At 41.2% G+C, this 19,335-nt stretch overlaps 1 protein-coding gene across 2 annotated transcripts in view; it reads right to left on the bottom strand.

The window, feature by feature from the left end:
* The window catches only part of LOC113145383 (kazrin-like), a 114,094-nt gene that overhangs the window by 85,108 nt on the left and 9,651 nt on the right, over positions 1-19,335 (bottom strand). For both annotated transcript variants that reach the window (XM_026332050.2, XM_026332051.2), the window contains exon 2: positions 3,705-3,894. In XM_026332050.2, the coding sequence (XP_026187835.1) occupies positions 3,705-3,894 (190 nt within the window). The remainder of the gene's footprint in view (positions 1-3,704; positions 3,895-19,335) is intronic.

The following is a 19,335-nucleotide window of genomic DNA, read 5'->3' on the forward strand; positions in this document are numbered from 1 at the left end:
ATGGATGTGGCCTGATACTGGGTAACACAAAATAATGATCATCAGAGTTAAAGATTTCCACAGTGCCAGAAGTGATTTCCCCACTTTTGTTTTTTAACACAATATAGAACAAAACTGTGTACAGCCCTGTGTGATATCACTGTAATGTTACAGGTCAACATTATAGCATCTTGAAATAATTAATGTATGTAGAATCAAAAACAAGTCATTTTACTTGTTCCTCTCATTAGAACATGATCACACCTGTGTTTAGCTAACTGCATGGACATTGGACGGCGTTCTCAACTTTGGCCTGGGTTGTGTCCAATATATTGTGAGAAATTACCAGACTGTGATGTGGCCACGCATTTATAAACTGAAGACATGCACAATTCAATACTTCTGCACTCCAGGTTAACTGTGAGGGACACTGCATGAAGTCAAACTCTACGAATGGCCTCCTAAAAGAAACCCACTGCTCACAGTGCAACACAAAACTGCAAGATTCAGCTTTGCAAAGGAAAAAGAAAAACATCGATCAGTTTGGATCAGATGGGCTCCAGCACGCTCGGGCCAGGATTACTGCAGTGACTGCATAATGCCCATTGTGAAACATGGAGGACCATAATTGTTTTATATATATATATATATATAATTATACCTAAATACTGACAGAAAAAGAAGTTGGCAGATGAGGATTTTTTTCAACATGACAATGATCCCAAAACTGCAAAAAGATGAAAACCATGACCTGTGCTAGTATGTCTGCCCAGACAGGAATTCAACCGAACAACTTTGTAGTATGTTAAAGCCAAAGGTAGCGAAACAAAACCCCTCCAGCATGGCGCAGCAGAAAAGAAACATCTGTGAAAAATGCCAGAACATCTCTCCACAGATTTGAGCAAGACAGCTGTGATTTCAGGGGACTGGAATCTGTCATCAAAAGTAACGGCAAACATGCAAAATATTTAAAACGTGTGATGGTGAGAGACGGACCGACTCTTCTGCAGTTTATTCCTAAGTATGTTATTGTTGAAGCTTCCTGTTCATCTCAGACTTTGCCAAAAAGAAATGAAACTGTATTAAACGATTAACATGATTTGTGATTACGACATTGGTACATTTTAATGTTAATGGTTCCCTGGTGCAGTCAATTTTGTTGTGTACTGTACATCAAGGAGCTTTATTATTATCTAAACTGAAAACTAATTGGTTAAGATGCATTCCTCACAAACACAGAAGCACACACACACACACACACACATGCCTGTATGCATGGCCTATTGCACCTCTATGCAATAAAAGCACTTCTGTCTAAATCTGACGCAATGAGAATAAAAAGCTTCTTGTCCATTAGTTACAACTTTATAAATTTAAAATGAAGGACACCTCGAAAAATACCTCCAGCTAAAGGTCACTCCAGAGAAATATAAGCCCGAATGAGCACCGGAGAAGGCTTCTCATTCACCCCACCAATTTCCAGCGTGGCATTCTCTTCAATACACAAAGAGAAAATGAGAACAGCACAAAGTGGGGCCACAGGCAGAAGGTTTGGGCCAATTTTATGGCTGCTCAGCTTTTCTCTATATAGGCTGCCCCATAAAACTAAACGTGGTCCATTTAAGTCAGGTTGAAGCCCGTGTACTACCACATGAGGATACCAGTGAGGTCAAACGATAGACAAGGTGTAGGATGGTCCATTGAAGAGATGTGGAGACGTGGGGAGACTCTGGGTCTTGGGTATATTGAAGAGGCTGTTGTGAACAGACAACACATGAAGTACTCCTATTTACCAACTTGGCCGAATGGAACGTGAAAGTACAAACCCTCAGGTGGTAGAAATGCAATTAAGGTGAGCTAGTCTGCAAGCAAGGTTAGTGCTGCTGGTAGTAAAGTCTCAGGCAGCAGCCCCCAACCCAACACAGCATCCCTCAGGACTCTCGCTCCACCGTCTGCACGATGAAGCAGCGACCCTTAGCACACACCTCCCTCCTCAACACAGTCACTGCTAATAAATTACCTAATCCCCCTTTCCCCAGCCGTTTCTATTCCACACCCTGGGCTTGTGAAGAACATCTCAAGGTAAAGAGAAAGGAGTGAGAACAGACAGTGAGAGGTGGGTGTGAAAAAACAAACTTATTGACAGAGACACAGTGACAGTGGGAAGTTCAGCAGCCAAACAGGAATCAGCAACCTTAATCTCAAAAGTACCAGTGAGTGTGTCAGTTTTGGAAACAGGGGGCACTCAGCAGCCCTTAGCACTGTGTTTTAGAGACAAACATGTCTGACAGGATCAGTCTATGTAGAGAGGAAGCTATAGATGAACATTTGCATCTTCATTTCACAAACGCTGCCCACGGCCAGACAGTCTTTTTCTGTTCTTGTGATACAAACATGAGTTTTATGATTCTTCTTTGCAGCTGAATGTGATTCCACCACTGAAGCTGCATCATCTCAGGCGACATTCAGCTCAGCAGAGAAACAGACACAAAGGACAATGACATCGGTGCTCGAACCCTCCCTGAAGAATGCTTGGCATCAGTCACACACACTGCTATGGAAACAGAGTGTGAGCATGTATCAGGGTTAAAGCACGCACGCACACACACACACACACACACACACACACACACACACAAGCAGAGAAAAACAAAGCGACAGGGGCAGTCCACTAAAAACAACGTTGACACATGACCAAAATGTTCCTGACCAGCTGTGTTCACATTTTCCTCTTCAAAAAAACAAAAGCGGCACAGAAGAACAGCCGAGGACTAAATGACTCCGTCACCGTAAAGTGAAAGTCAGACAATGTTTTTCTCCTTGTGAATGTCAGAGAAAGAAAACAGAGCAGGTCCTGATCACAGAGGGATCAGAGAGTCGCCAAAGTCAAGACGGAACAAACTCGTCCCATCAGAAAGTTCACCCTGCCAGCTGACGTTATGTGTGCACCAGAAGTTGACATGGCAATGGATCCGCACACACACACACACACACACACACACACACACACACACACGCACACACATGATGATGAGACCAAACATGCTTATACATACACAGACACAAATTCTCACATCTGCTACCTATCGACGTCAAACTCAGCATGAAAAGTTGGAAAAGGGAAACAGAGCAGCTACAGCTCCCACACACACACACACACACACACACACACACACACACACACACACACACACAGGACACACAGGACAGCATTCTACAGACCGGGCGCCCATTCAAACAGCTCTCAGTAACAGTAACCCACGGCAACCCTAAAACCTGCCCCCTTTCCCTTCCTCCTCGAGAGACACTGATCCCTTGCCCAGTTAAGGGAGGACCGGAGCAACGAGCAGACAGTGCCAGAGAGCGAAAGGAGGTTGTAACTTTACCCACTCTGCCCTCACCGAAGTACAGCGCTACCCCCTCTTAAAGGATCAGGAGGTTAATTATTCAACATGAAAGGGGATTTGTGTGGGAACTGAAAGTGGACACAAGCCAGCAGAAACCCCCTCACCTCTTTTGTTCAACTCATTCGCTCACTCTCTGACTTTCAAATATGCACTGACTCCCATGGCTGGCTTTTTTAGCGTTATCCCTTACGTACAGACACACACGTATTTTTAGGCACACATTCCAGCACCGCACACAGCTGCATCACTTATCCTTCTCCACATGTTCGCAGCCTTTCAGCCCGGTGTTTCGCTCCACTCTCTGCACGGCTCTCTCACCATTGTGGTTGTGCTGCAGGGTCTCCGGCGTGCTGGAAGAGGAGTCCGTTGCCCCCAGCTCGGCCAGTCTGCGACTGGTGGCGCTCAGCTCTGACCGCAGGTTGGTCACCTCCTGGCTGGCTGACTGAATGGCCCCATCTATGCGCTGGGCCAACTGCTTGTTGTCATCCATCATTTTCAGGATTTTTGCCTGAGGAAAGGAGAATCCAGACAAGGTGTCATGCTGACAAGTTGATCATTTCCTGTGAAGGAAGGTATCCCCCAAATAAATTCCTCCTCTTTCCCTTTCTGTCTGTTCTCGCTCCCTTTCTACAGGAAAGCCAAGTTAAATCCCCAAAGCAATTTGTCCTTTCCCTTAAAGAGAGGCATCCGGCTCAGGGGAAATTTGTATCTGCTGGAAGGAATGTGCGCTTTGGAGATGGTGTGTGTGTGTGTGTGTGTGTGTGTGTGTGTGTGTGTGTGTGTGTGGTGTGAGTATGTCAGTGTGCAAGCGTGCCTGTGTGTGCGTCTGTGAGGTCCGTAACAGCATGAGTGTGTGTGTGAGTGTGTGTGTGTCAGGAGAGCCAGCACTGCCCCTGTGAAATGTGCTCCCTGCAGCTGACTGTTGAAAGGACACAGAGCATTGAGAGATGACAAGCACCTTTTTTAAATGGACTGTACCATTTGCAGAGGAAGTTTGGGGGGGGAGGGGAGTGAGCTAAACCATATAAGCACATGGAAGTCAGAGGTCCACGGCACAGCTGTTTCCAAGAGATATTGCTTTAAGGTTCTGGGATTGTGTGTTTGAACTGACAAGAAATTTCTCTATGATAATGTCTATACGTGCTACAATGGACAAAGGACAAAGGAAACCATTAGTTTGAGCCAGCTATGAGAAGAAAACAACACCAGCTATATGAAAACAAAAAGCTTTCCCTGCAGTGTCACAGCGCGGTTTTCCTCCTGCAACACAGATGCATTTTCAGGGTCTCGTAACATTTAAACAAAACAAAAAAACATGCAGTGACAGACGATGACTAGTCTGGATAAAGGTTAAAGTCTATTTTGGTCCAAAGGGAAACACACTAGTGCTGAGAGGCTAGTTTAATCAATTTGTCAATCAAAAAATAAATAAATAAATAATAATAATCTCAGTCAAGCAAAAGTCCCAAACAATTTCTTATTCCATTTTCTGAAACGTGAAGATAATCCACTTCTATGTGTTACATTGGAAATGTTATGTAGTAGGAACTTCAGTTGATTTTCATTACTCAGAAAAGCTCCAGTTACATTTAACTCGTTTTCTCTTTTAACCTTAAAATTAAACAGGGGAATTTGAGAATGCAAGCATGCACCGCTTCCTGCCTTACAGTCACTCCGGAAAAGAGAGAATGCTGCTCACACATTTTTCCTAACAAGAGTCTCCCAGTCAGACGGTGAATGAAACCATTTTTCTAAACTTATAAATGACTGCCAAACATCAGAAGGAACCCACGCTGTGCATGAACTGCAGTGGAACACAAATGCATTTTGCAGTAGATCTTATACTGTGTTCTTTGTTTCTCAAGAGAGTCTACAAATACAGGCAGCAGACACAGTAACTGCCACCTGTATACAGATAAGGCCAGTCATTCACAGCGAATGAAACATTAATGTTTCTGTCTCCCAGCACCACAGATGGAGACTGTTGAAGGTACCTGCAGCAAGAATGGGAAAACTGCTTATTGTCGTTGAAGCATTGCAGGACAATGGCATTGCTTTCTAAATGCTGTGTATACTTCCAGAAAAGACACACAGATCAATACTGGAAGTCTACAGGACAGCAAAGAAATCCAGAGTATTTCAATATTGAGACTCCAGAGCTAATGAAATGTGTGTCAACAATCGCTGGCATTCATAATGATGCCATCAATAGTGTGTAAACTTAGAATCTTAAATCTACAAACGGAGCGGGTCCCCTTTCGTGGAGGTAGCTATGTTACGCCGCCATGTTTCTACTGCAGCCCAGAATGGACAAACCAAACACTGGCTTTAGAAAGGGAATCTCATATATATATCTTTAAATAGTGCTGTTGTATATCCAATATATATAATATATATCCATATATAACACGCTCAAGGAGGTTGCATTCTGCTATCTCACCACTAGATGCCATGACATTTTATATATTGCACCTTTAAATAATAACTACAAATGTTTTTCCTCTAATTGTTATTCAATTTACCATGAATATTTAATATTCTACATAACTACAATAATATTTTTATACCAACAAGTAAAAAAATGGCTGCATGTTATGGAAAGCTGACAGTGACAAAGTCATGGTAAATAACCATCCAAGCCTGCAGTTGATCCCAGGACCTGCAGCTCTCCAGAGGTTTTAGCCACTTTTAGCTCATTGTTTTGGTATATAACTTAGTAGTTTCACTGGTTATTGTTCTGATAAGTGTCCAGTAGCAGCAGGGAGCTGTTTTAGCTGTGTTAACAAAAAAGATAAACCCACCTGACAAGCTCTCAGCAATACACAAACTAGCTAGTGAGCATAGTGGAGCCATATATTTAAATAGACAGTAAATATAGACTGGAATATATGGACTTACATTTGCCACATGGCCAGAAACACAACTCACTAATTAATTCTACTATTGCTCCACATCTGCTCAACAAATAACTTCAATTTATAACGGGGGGGCTCGAATCCAGGAATTTTACATGGCAAGCGGAAAACAAAACACACAATACTGCTGCATCACTTTATGCTGGAGGAAAAGGTTTATAAAAATGTTGAAAAAAATCTGTTCTCTCTATATCCAGTCTTACAGCTACGAAAAGATGTTTTGACACTGCAGCCTTGAAAAGTAGTTGTAAAAATAAATACTCATAATTAGCTAGTCAGGATCGTCATCTCTGGTCTTCAGGGTTGAGGAACGTAGTCCGCCCAACACCCCAACTCAATCTAGCATTTCTCAGCTATTATCTGACATTTGACTGTCAAAGCAGAACCACTCAGAGTGAGAGTTTGCATATGAGGAACAAAATGTTGCTTCAAATTAAGCTTCACCGACAGTCTGGTACAGTAACACAAGCAAAGGAAGGAAATCTTTCAGCCGTTCATCCATCCACCCAGAGACAATCACTGCTGCTGCTCAGTAAATGGACATCCCAGTTATCTATAGGTGACCGCACATGCCCCATATGACACATTAGTCACAGGGGAGGGCAGGCAAAGACACACACACACACACACACACACACACACACACACACACACACACACACACAAAGACACACACAAACTGGGGGGCTAATAATCCCAAAGTCATTTGATGTTCATAAATGAAATTCATTTCCTGTCAGGTGTCATAAAAGTCTATTAGACCCTTCTGGCTAATTAACATGCTGTTGTGTCTAAGTGTATAATTGGACTTGTTTGCATCTATTTATGTACCTAACTATATGTATTAGTCTTCTGAATATTTGTCTTTTCTATGTAGCGTATATTCTACACAATATGGTAGAAAAAATTATGCATACACTCTCCTGTGTACACATTTGCCTCATCATGATAATATCTGAATGTATGTGCATATGGAAAATGGTAAATGTGCCGTCAACATTTTGCAGAATTGGTATGATGCAGACGCCATATAAATTATATTTTATCTAAGATAGTTTAGTGACTTCTCAAAGCAGTATGGTGACACATAGAAAGGATGTTAAAGCTTATTCATGGCTGTGGAGTCTGAGCATCAATTAATGACTGTCCATTATTGGTTTTACCTATTGTTCCGTCAATATGTCCAGTAAGTATTCACAACACCATAAGGATCAGGTGCAGACCAGTGAGCAGTTTATTGTGAGTTAAGGCCCAAACAGGAGAACGTGTGTCGTAAGCATCATCCATGCCTGTGTGTATATCACATAAAGGGCCCATCGCTCCAATCTCTCTCTCTCTCTCTCGGGGTCTTCGATGCATCTGCTGGTCAGTGGTGTGTAGCAGGACTCAGTGGCTGACTAAGGATCAGTAATTAGTGGGTGTGCTTGGGATTTGCATTAGCATATGAATAGCAACAGTGGGGAGTGGGATCATTGCGCTGTGACCGTTCTTCTTTGTGCCACAGCTGAGTATCTGTCCCCACAGTAGGCCGTCTGCAGCCAAGTCGCTGGATTCAACTAAACTCATGAAGGAAAAAATAAAAGTTGCAGCACTGAGGTCTGTATACAGTAGGTTTTAAACCGGACAGATTTAATTTTTTTACTTACTGGGGTGGATTTTTGTTGCTAAGCAATAACAGTCGAGATTCACTGGGATGGTATTTCCTGCCCAGCAACAATCGAAGCAAAATTCAGCTATTGGGGTGAAAAAAACCTACAGAAGACGCAAAAACTTTTCATAGTTATAAATGCAATCTTTGTTTATGTCACGCTCAAACTTCCTTTTTATAAAAGCTTTAAAATTTAAAATACTGAGTTTATTTATTGTTTATTTTGTCTTTACACTACAAAGTGTACAATTGTTTTCCTACTACAATTAGTATTACTTCTCTTCAAACTCGCCTACCCCACATAACTAGTGCGTTGTATTAGCCTAACCAGACTACACCACCATATATATCTTGCCAATTGTTTTATTGCTTTCACAACTGTACATTTTAGGTCATTTAATCTAATTTTATTATTTTTATTGCATTCTTGTTTTCTCTCTGTAACGTGACCTTGAGTGTTTTTGAAAGGCGCCCATAAATAAAATATTATTATTATTATTATTACCAGTAATATTTAGTGCTTTATTCCCGACATCATTTTTCTTTTGGGGGGACAGCAAAAGAAATAATTTCTATTTTACTATTCAAACTTCTTAAGATTAATTTCTTTTGATTTCAAGGTGTGTTTGAAGGTGAAAAACAACCTTGACCATCTCCAAGGAGGGTAGAGTTAAGTCTACAAATGAAAGACGGATATGATTTAAAAAAAAGTATGGCTGTCTACAGAAAAGGATTTTTACTGAAGCTTACAGTGGCATGTTTGCAGAAGTGCTGTTTATTTTTACAAGCATAACATTTGTTTCTGTGTTGTCTTATAAAATTGATAAAAAGGTTGAAGGTTGAAAAATTGAAATCAATTCTAATGAATTAATCACCACATATACCCAGAGGGAATTATTTTTGGAGGATCATGCAGCAGACGTGCAAATATACTCACAGTCAAGGACATCAGTCACATCATCTGTTAGTGTCATACCACATAAAGTCTGTATAAACAGTATTTAGAGTATTTTTACTGTGTTCTCTCTTTTCAGAAGTCAGGAGGTTTTGCCTGCTGTGCAGATCATCTAAATACAATGCAAAAGATACTACCACCACAATCTGTTCTTTGTGATTCAGACTATGCCTCTGCAATGCAGAACTTATAGGCTGCACCAAATCACCTGCTCATTGATAGTATCTGGAAAGGCCAGCCAATGAGGTGGTGCTGTTACGTGGGGCCGTGCTGATGTGAGTTCTTGGGTTACTTCCTTATGTTTTTTTTTTTTTTTAGCACAAATGGAAATGGTTTAATGTCCCCAGAGGAGTGAGGGAATTGAGTTTTTGTAGATGAACACTATCTTGATCTCTTAAAGATCATCTTAGGGGAGAACAGAGCTCAGCAATATATATATATATCTCACTGCAGAGTGAGAACACACAGTACTACAAATAAACTTGCTCACTGGAGCTCAGAGAGAAACAGAGCATAGGGACAGAGTAGACAGATGTTCCCAGATGTTCCCCAATAAGATCATAACATTGACCCTGTATGCGTCATTTATGACTACTGTTGTACAGAAAGTCTTACCTCTTGTCAGTCATGGGTAGAAGCTGCAGACAGCACCCAGAGGAGAAAAACACGTTTATACCCTTGGGCTTTTTCTTCAGGTAGAGAGCCTACACTGGACAGGATCCGAATTAGCAAAACCCTTGGTGTTCTTCTTTGCATGAATCTTTTAACCAAAGATTTTGTTCTTCATTGTTGGGTTATGACTTAATTATTTATATTTTACAAAACTGTAATGCTTGTTTAAAGTTCTAGACAATAAAGCAGAACAGTTTTGACAACATAACTATTTGCAGACTTACTCCCATAAGTTACTGTAACTTGGCAACTGCCAAAAGCTTCTCTAACCAGAAGCCTCCAGATATAATCAGTCTAGGAATCCAAGCCAAGTTAGAGGAATAATTGAAAAAGCGTAAGATCTTGGAAACAAGTAAACAGAGAGAATAATAGGTCAGGGATTGTGTGATGAGTATGTTGGCGTTATGAGGAAAAGATAAACTTTGATGGTGCAAAATCATTTTATACTGTACGACAGGATACGACACAGTACAAAAGTGACTCGATTAACAGTCTTTCCATACTGATGTGCACTATCATAACCTACATACGGGATGACTTCTGCAAAGACGAAGAGATACGAGCTTATTTAAGCAGCGTGGATCAAAAACCAAGACAAAGAACAGACGCGAGCCTTATGAAAACACAAAACTATGTTCACTGCACTAATCTGTTTATTCTCAACCCTCCTATTCGTTCACTGTTTAAACTCTATAAAAAATGGATTATACAGAGCAGCTGGTAGATAGGAGGAAAACTCCCGTGTGCAAGTGCAACCGTCCCTCTAATCCATCAGGGTTAAAACAGACAGCTCCATAAATGAGAGGTCACCAGTTTAACGCCCACAACAACCAGTGTTAGTCCAAGCCAGCTAAAGTGTTACTGAGCCTTACCTATTGAGATGTCGATTCACTTTCATTTGACTTCCTACTGGACCGGTATACGCGAGACAATTTAACGAATGTCTCTTATAAAGCATATAACTAATCAGTGTTTTTGTACTGTATGCAAAACAGATGAATACCTAAGGTCAAAACGATGGTTATAGTGACAAACAGCTAGTTTTTAATCAAACTTGTTTCTTCCCATGGCAGGCTGCTGTTTTCAGAAAAGAAGCTCACATGAACCCACTTTACACAACTTGGCCAGTAATGACAGATGCTACATATGAAAGATACACTGTTGGGTAACATGTCGCCCATAAGATGATGGTGCCATTAAGGAAAATGAAAAATGGTATGAATGGGTTTATAAAACTGTCTCACAATGGAAAACAACTTTAAAACGTCAATGCAATGTAATTGTGCTGAAGTCTACCTCTTTCTTCTTCCCCCAGCTCATCATTTTCTATTGTAAATACTGTCTGTAATTATAATCACCTCACTCTAACTCATGTAAGGCAGAAAACGGATATCGATGCCTGTGTTGTCCTTGCCACTGTCAGCACCACATGCACCGCTAGCTAAGAAATAAAATACACAGATGTAGTGCGGTAAGCTCCATTTGTTGACACACACAGATAAGTTTTCCATTCTGTCTGACAAGAGTCAGAAGGTGGGGGAGTGTGTTATTGGAATATCCTGTGTCCTCATCCCAACATCCTCTAATCTCTTGTCCCATTCATGCTAAGCTATCGCTCCTTCACATCCCACTGTTGGCGTTCGGTCAAGGTCAAGACAGCAACGGCAAACGGACATTTCTGAGACGTCCCATAATGCCAAATGGACCCTGTCTCCACGGTAGAAGCTTAGCATTAATCTCAGCCACAAACATTTTCCTGGACTTTGATGAGATTCATGCTCCTTCAAAATGAGACCAGCGATGAACGAAGCTCTCACACAGGTTCATGGGCGAAAGAGAAATATGGTTTTCTGTCTGTTTGAATCTGAAGGACTGATAGCATCAGTCACCTTCCATTAAAGGTGCTGAAGTGTGTATTTGTGTTAGAGATGACACAAGTGGATTTTCAGCTTCGGCAGGCGCTCTGACCTTTCAGTTTCAATAGTCTGATGGATGAATACACGCACGCCAATTTGACAAACGTCTAATATAATTGTTTAGTAATTAGCTGCATTAATTAGCCTTTAACGTTCACAGGAAAACACTATTTTGCTAAAGCCGCTGTGGTAACCACTATACATTAGTTGGGAAATTAGTAAAGCCGAACTCTAATAAAATTCCAGGCCGACACACAGATGTTTGCAAACAACAGGAACAGGAAAGGCTTTTAAAACACCAAATGCAAGAGACGGCTGAACAAAGGCTCAAAATGCAGTTCACGACTCCCATTAAAATGAGCTCTAAACAATGTCATTGGCTGGTGGCCTGAAGAGCTTGCAGATGGCCCATTTTTCTGCTGAAAGGGAGTGTGTAGCTGCGCGTCTGATGCTGCTCAGTGTTCTCTGAACTCAAATCCCTGCGTAGGTGTGTGCCGTTTCCGTTAGTGTAGTTAATTGCATGTGTGTATGTGTCAGCATGTATGTCTGTCTATGTGAAAGAGAGAATAATTGTGCGTTTCAGGTTGAAGGGCAGCTCCCGTCTCTTCTGCTCAGTATTCAGCAGCTGTCGTCTCTGTGACAGGATTGAGAGGAGCTCTGTTTAGGTGCTGTAGGGGGGGTGATGCTGGCTGGCTTGATGCATCCTTTCAAAACCACTTTCCTTCAAAGGCGCAGCACATGGATGACAAGGTTCTCTACACTTCAACAACAAAGGTGGTGAAAAATACCAAAAATATATTCTTTTACTTGTAACAATGTGAGAGGCAGAGATTTTATTCTACAGAAAACCTCTTTGTTTGGATATACAACTGCACCATTTAAAGTCAAATTTATACAGCCTCAGTGTTTTGATTTACATGCTAAATTAGCCTTATAATTACTAAGACGCAGTAATAAAAATCTCATTTATTTTACTGAAGTGACAATAGCCCCAAGTTAATTTCTGATACAGTATGTGAAGGCAATGAAATAGTTCAATATATCACTTGTCTTCCAGGATCAATAAAGCTCTCTCTCCCCCTCTATCTACTGTATTCATCTAATTCACCTGGACCTGAAGAAGCGATGGCTGACATGACCTGCACCGAATGCTGGAGAGATACAACAGGACCAGACTCAGCTTCAACTCGGCTTTACACGTACCTGCTGGTGTTATTCTGCGTTTTAGCCGCTCAACCAAATGCACGTTATTAAATTTTAACTGTTCCTACATGGAATCAATTCAACTGAAATGGTATTAAAACCTCCCAGGACGGGGTCAGGCAGGACTCAGACCAGCCCTGTCAGAGCTGAATGTAGATGTCACTGTTCAGTAGGAAATGTACTCTGTAAATTTTGTCACGTCTTGAGCACATTTGTGCATTTATGTGCACGTTCTTGCCCCTTTAAGGGGCTGCTCTCTATCTAGACTTCTAGACTAAGAGTCAAAACTATGGGACCGTATGTTTGCTGCATCATGCCAAATAAATCACAGCTGAAAACACAAAAATGAAGAACTAACCATTAAATTCCCTGTAATATTCATATCTGGATTCAGCTCAGTACCATTTAGTTGAAGTATAGCAAACCTCAGTTTGTGAATTCATATCAGTGTCTAATGATGTTTACACTTGATTCATTTGCAGGAGAATGAAGTTGGTTCCCACTGTCATTATGATTACAAAGAAGAAACAAGAATTAGTTGCAGGAATGGAGAGATGAGCTTGAAACCAGCTTTTCCATCACTCCTGGTGGTTTGCATTGTACTTCTCAAAATATGCAGATCTTTTGCAAATGAACTCATTACCTCCAGTATTAAATTAGTGTAAAGCACTTGCCAACAGCCTAAGTGCTGATTATGGGAACAATGAGATGTAGACACCTATGGGTGCTTTGTGATTACCGCCTGAGCTGAGGAGGCAGGGACAAGCCAAAAACCAGCACTTGTACTGAATGAAGTGTTTATGTTGCTATATGGTGGGGGGGGGTAAGTGTTTATAAAATTAGTCCCCCTGATGTGATGCAGATCCTGTGTGGACCAGAAAGAACATCTTGCAAAAAATTCCTCCTCCCTCCTCAGCTTGCTGGAAGTAAAACACAAATTCCGCTGCATGGCACTTTAATGTTTTCCCTCAGCGTGTGCCTTATTTTCTGATCTACTATTATCAAAAAATACATCAGTCATCAGTTTCTCAGTGGGTTTTCTGAGACCTGATCAAAAGAAAACTGTAACGATCACAAGGTGAGATATTCACTGTGCAGAACAATTACAAAAGCTACTGGTTATTAACGGTAACCAGAAAGACGCCTTGTTTGGAGGTAGCACTGCATTATGACAAGTCAGTAACTTGCACACTCGCTCAGCGTGTTGTCATGACTACGAATTGCATAATTGCATAATCAATCAACTGAAAGGAGTGATTAAACAAACCGAGACGGGTACAGACAGATATCTGGACTAGGTGTAAAAACGCTGAACTGCATCGCAGGATTACACTGAGCACATGGTGACAAACAAATTAATATACACGTCTTGTTCTTGCCAGCTGTGCTGGTGAAGGTTACTTACATATGTATCCTGTTCAAATCTGAAAATAATTCCTCCTGTCTATGCAGAGGCACTTTAAGAGGTCATCTCAGTTTGACCCTGAGCTGTCAGAGCAGCACATGGCCCAGCATCCTCTGGCGCTATACGGATGGGTTTGGAAAGCAAATGAAGAAACGGGCTGCATTAATGGAGTGGTGAAAAATGAGCTTGCAATGACTAATATTTTTTCTGCCAATAGGGGACTTGATGCAGCAGAGTTTGAGGATGCCTTGCAGCTGTTGCCAGTCCAGTCCAGTTCTGGATGGTTGAGATTAGTTTGCTAGCTGTGTGCCCAAATATGATTTTCTAACCCAGTGAGTACCACCGCTTGCAAACTGTGTGCATGAGTGCTGCATGAAGCTCTCTCCCAAACTGAGAAAAGCAGTGAGGATCTTCATTATATCTGAAAACTGGACCGTTGACTGAATCTGGTGTTACATTCCACCTTATCTGACCCCTTGACAATAGGGCTTCAGTTAAGGAAACCTGAGTTCAGATGTTGCTCATAGCCAATGTTGTGGGTAACACATTAACTTCATCACATTATAATACTGAACATATCAAATGTGACTTCCCATGCACGTGCCTGCACAGTAATTATGTGGAGACAGGACACAAATGGCAGTCTGGCCTGTTTACGCAGCAGAGATACCTACATTATTTCAAACTTGTTGAACAAAAGAGCAAAAGAGTGCAAACTGTGCCCAGGCCAGAAACAACTACCCACTGCTGTGGACATGACATCAAATCTGTCCCACCGCCTGCAAAGAAAACATCCCAACACACAACTGGAAGCCAAAGACGTCCGCACACAGACTGATGCTTGAGCTGAGTGTAGGCTGACCCCAGATTAATAAAGACCCCATGCTTGATTTTCAACTACAGGCAAAAATGCAGATGAGCAGGTTTGTAGCGTACGAACTATAGGTGGCATAAACAAGACCAAGCTCATTCTTGTTGATTTGTATTTTTTTTTTGTTGGCTTTCTTTTACTAAAGAATCTAAAAGAGCGTGAAAAAGACACAACGTGAGCAGGTTCTTAGACTGAGGTCAAGCCAGTTATAGATTTTTAGGTGCCCGTTTAAATACCTTGGTCATTAAAAAGTAATCTGATTACTTAGAGGTATGTTTAAATTATGCATACAAACATTACAAGAAAGAATTGAACAAAAACATTATCTATTATTCTCTTTCCTTCATCTGTCTAGAATGAACTTAAAAAGGCTTTAATGCCACACACACACACACACACACACACAGTTGTAGAATTACTGATACACAAGTTTGCTATTGGGAATATTTCCCATAATTCCACTTTAATTAATTTCATTTATATCTTTGGGACAGACTCACAGGTGGACCTCAAAGGCACACAAGTGATCAATCTGAAGAGAGGCCTGCAGGAAGAATTATCATGATTTATGGCCTTTCTCACTGTTATTTACTATTCGTGTCAAAAGCAGCAAGATGGAAGGTAACTCGTGGAGCATCCCAACAGGAGCAGAGGAAATCACAGATAACTGAAGTGTAATTATCTGAGGGAGAGAGAGTGAATGAGGAGGGAGAGAGGAAAAGGACGAGTGAAATCCTATCCTCGCCACAAAAACACACAAAGATGCAATGAACTGCATAGTAGGGGGAGAAAAAAAACAGACTTTTCAAGGTATAATCCTATAAAATAAATTCCTGACAGGTGGAAATAAAGTTGGAAAAGAAAACAATAGTGTGTGTGAGGTTTTATCTCCTTTCCCATTTTTTTCACAAACCCAGAAGAAAAGATTAGGAAGTGCTCTCAGCAGGGCTCAGACAAATGAATGATCAGTTTTCAGTCTTCTCTGATGAGTCATTGTACTAATGACACAGCTCGGATCAATGGGCTGCTGCTGAAAATTCAAGCTCTTCTTCTTCTAAACTTAATACACACCCTCTGCAAACACAATGAATATTTCATGATGGCACCTCAGGATCTGACAGAGCAGTGTGTGACTGTATTATCATCTTCGGTTATCGTTAAAACTTTGACAAATTGGTCAACACTAGTTAATGACGCAGAATCCCACAGTTTAAGGTGAAGATAAGAGAAAAGCTGAAAGAATAAATAATGTTCACGTCAGGAATGGAACTGTCAGTCAGGGCACTTTCAAAGCTCCTGTGTCAGGGCTGATTCTAAAATTGAAATTTATGTAGCGTCAAATATCATCTGTCAACCTGATGTAACAGGTTTCAGCTTTAATGGGTTGCTGTCTGAGAAGTACTTGCTTGCTATATTTATAATGTAATGAAAGTCATAAAGCTGCAATGGTAAGTTAATGCATTTTAATGTAATCCAAAAAAAGCACACTCTTATCCTTTCTGAGCAGTAGCAAGCACACACCATGCGGACGTGTTGGGCAGGTCCTACGATCATTAGACTGCAGTTTACACACCGTGATCGTCTGACCTTTTCAGGTAGAGTCACAGAGCAGCAAACACAGAGAGGAATTCACTTGGAGACTCTGACCTTTTTGTTAATTTGGCAGGAGCTTGGTCTGATAGTGAAGTTATCAGAATGAATATGCATCCACATCAATCAAAAATGGCTGCTCTCTTTTACAGGTGGTAGGTGGGTACGGACGCCAACACAACCTTACACAAATCTCGCTAATTCTACCTTAGCTAAGGTCATCTCCATTTCCTCTAATTAATGCATGAAACGTATTAAATTCGTCTTGCAGTATTAATTGAAAAATGTCAATCATTTTCCTGAGCAATTCACCAGCTCATGATTTGCGTGTGACTAATTTCTCATACAGTGTCTGAAATTGAAATGTAAATTACGGCAAGCCATTAATATCCAAATGAAAACCGTGGGAGACTGCTAGCTCACCCTTATTTGATAATGAATGGCACTGTCTTCACGGAGAGGTCACACTGCAGCTGAATGGCTGAGGACAGACTGCAGTGCTGTGCAACATTACTCTGTTCCCTCCAGTGAGCAGTCTCACTGTGGGACTCGGATGCTTATAGAAATAAAGAAAATCACTCAGCCTAGAGAGATAGTGTCCTATAAGCACAAATAATCTCTGTATTGTTTTCAAATGTATAACCTTGTCATGAGGAAGAGGCTTTGCAGCTGCAAATGCGACTGCATTGCAGATGTGCCAACAAGAGACTGCCCTCCCCAGAGAAATGACTGCGTTGTCATTATTTTCTTATAATAACCATTTTACATTGGGATTAACAGGACAAGTCCTCTCTATCATGCGGCAGCCAATGTCCTGACAACATCGTAAAGGTTCCACCAGCATCAAGCCACAAAGTCAACATAGGTCTTTTAAAACATCTGGGACACCAGAGTCCTGACAGGAAGTTGTGGTTTTTACAACACAGCCAAAATATTTTAGTAAACCTGAGATTTGGGTTTGCATTCAGTCCCCAGCCAACAGCCAACAATGGCTTCCTTAATCCTACACTCTCCGTTACTCTATGCATGCTCTTAATCCCAAAAAACTCCATGAGCAGGTACGACTGCTTTTTCTTTTGGTTTGGCCCAGGCACAAAATCAAATCCCAGATCAAAGCAAGTGTTTCGACATTGTAGTCCTCGCTGGTCTTCGCTTCCTGAAAGAGAAAAATTGTTCTTTCCCCTGCTGTGAGTGAAGAACACACATCCTGTCACAGACATTCACAGCAGTGAGTTTCACATGTTTTTCACATGCTGGTTCTTTGGGGTATAATTCCAGATGCAATGTGACAGCCAAAGCCTCCTGTACTGGCCTCTGCAGCACACACACAGAAACACACTGTGCTGTATATGTATGTATATATATATATATATATATATATATATATATATATATATATGTGTGTGTGTATGTACAGTATATCATAGAAGGATTGGAAATACACATTTAAAGATACAAACCTCTGTGATATGGAAAACTGCCTTGATAGGAAATCAGGGAACAAATACATCCACCTGTAACTTTCCACAGAGATAAACAGGCCAACAGAGAGACGACTTTATCAATATCACAAACACTGATTTACCGAACAGTAAAAACCGTATACCTGCTTCAGGATATTGCTATCACTGCTATGATTTGAGGTCTTGCTGCTGCTGCATAAACAGATATGAGCCATCTGCTGCAGCTTTTAGCATGGTAGCATGTCCCCAGCAGACACACCATGCCAGAGAGTCGGATGCTACACGATATTTACCTCAGTCCAGAAGCGTACCGCCGGGAGCAACACCCAATCAAACTCACTTGTCGTTTGCCATCCAAATCATGTTATACTAATAATGTTACACACTCAAACAGGCTTACAGGATTACAATCTTCTGTGGAACCTAGAATCAGCACTAAAAACAAACATGAAAAGGATTTTGCAGAAACATCATTTCAGTATACATGTATGTATGAATATATGTATGAGACACTTCTCATGGAAAAGCAAAAGCGTTCCAGCAAAGCCCATATAGTTTATTTTAAAAGCCCAACCTCCACATTGTTGAGGCGTATTCACACATGCAGATTCAGTGAAGGAGACGTGATGCTTTTAGTGATTTGTGACTGCCTGTGAATAGACAGAGCTGATCTGAATAATGCCCGGCTATCTAAGAGAGGCAGCTGGATGGTCACGTTCATTCAGTTCAGATGTGTTGGGGTGTTGTTCCGTTATTTTTCCGTTCCCAATTACAGATAGTAGCGGTGCCTGTTTAGCTGCCGCTGCTGCTGCTAAAAGCCTCAGGGGAATTGGACACAACGGCTGGCCGAGAAAGTGAGAGTCATTTGTTCTAATTTAATATTTATCTATTGGAGGAAGCTGAGTTATCAGGAGGAGCTAAATTGAAAGAAACCCAAGCGTGCCCAGACAGAGTCAGCGAAAGATGTAGAGAAACAGCCGGTTGTGACGACCCTTAAATAGAAACTGAAGAAACGGTACAGGAGGAAAACGGGCACTTCATATTTGTACACGTCAGAAACTGAGCAAGACGCAGACTTTGGACATTACAACATTACAAGCACTTTGTGTTCTCTATGATTAAACATCACGACAATGAACGTTACAGATCTACTCCAGTGTAAATCTACAGCCCGGACTTGCATATGTCTCCGGTGTTTAAGAATTACGCTCTTCGTGATCTTGTTTCCTTGAGTGGAGGGAAATACATACAAACTCCAGTGTGGTTATTTATGACAGAAGAAGTCAAACTGTATTTTCTTGCCCTATAAGT

This window comes from Mastacembelus armatus, chromosome 7 (genome assembly GCF_900324485.2).
Source record: "Mastacembelus armatus chromosome 7, fMasArm1.2, whole genome shotgun sequence".
In the NCBI taxonomy this organism is placed as follows: Eukaryota; Metazoa; Chordata; class Actinopteri; order Synbranchiformes; family Mastacembelidae; genus Mastacembelus; species Mastacembelus armatus.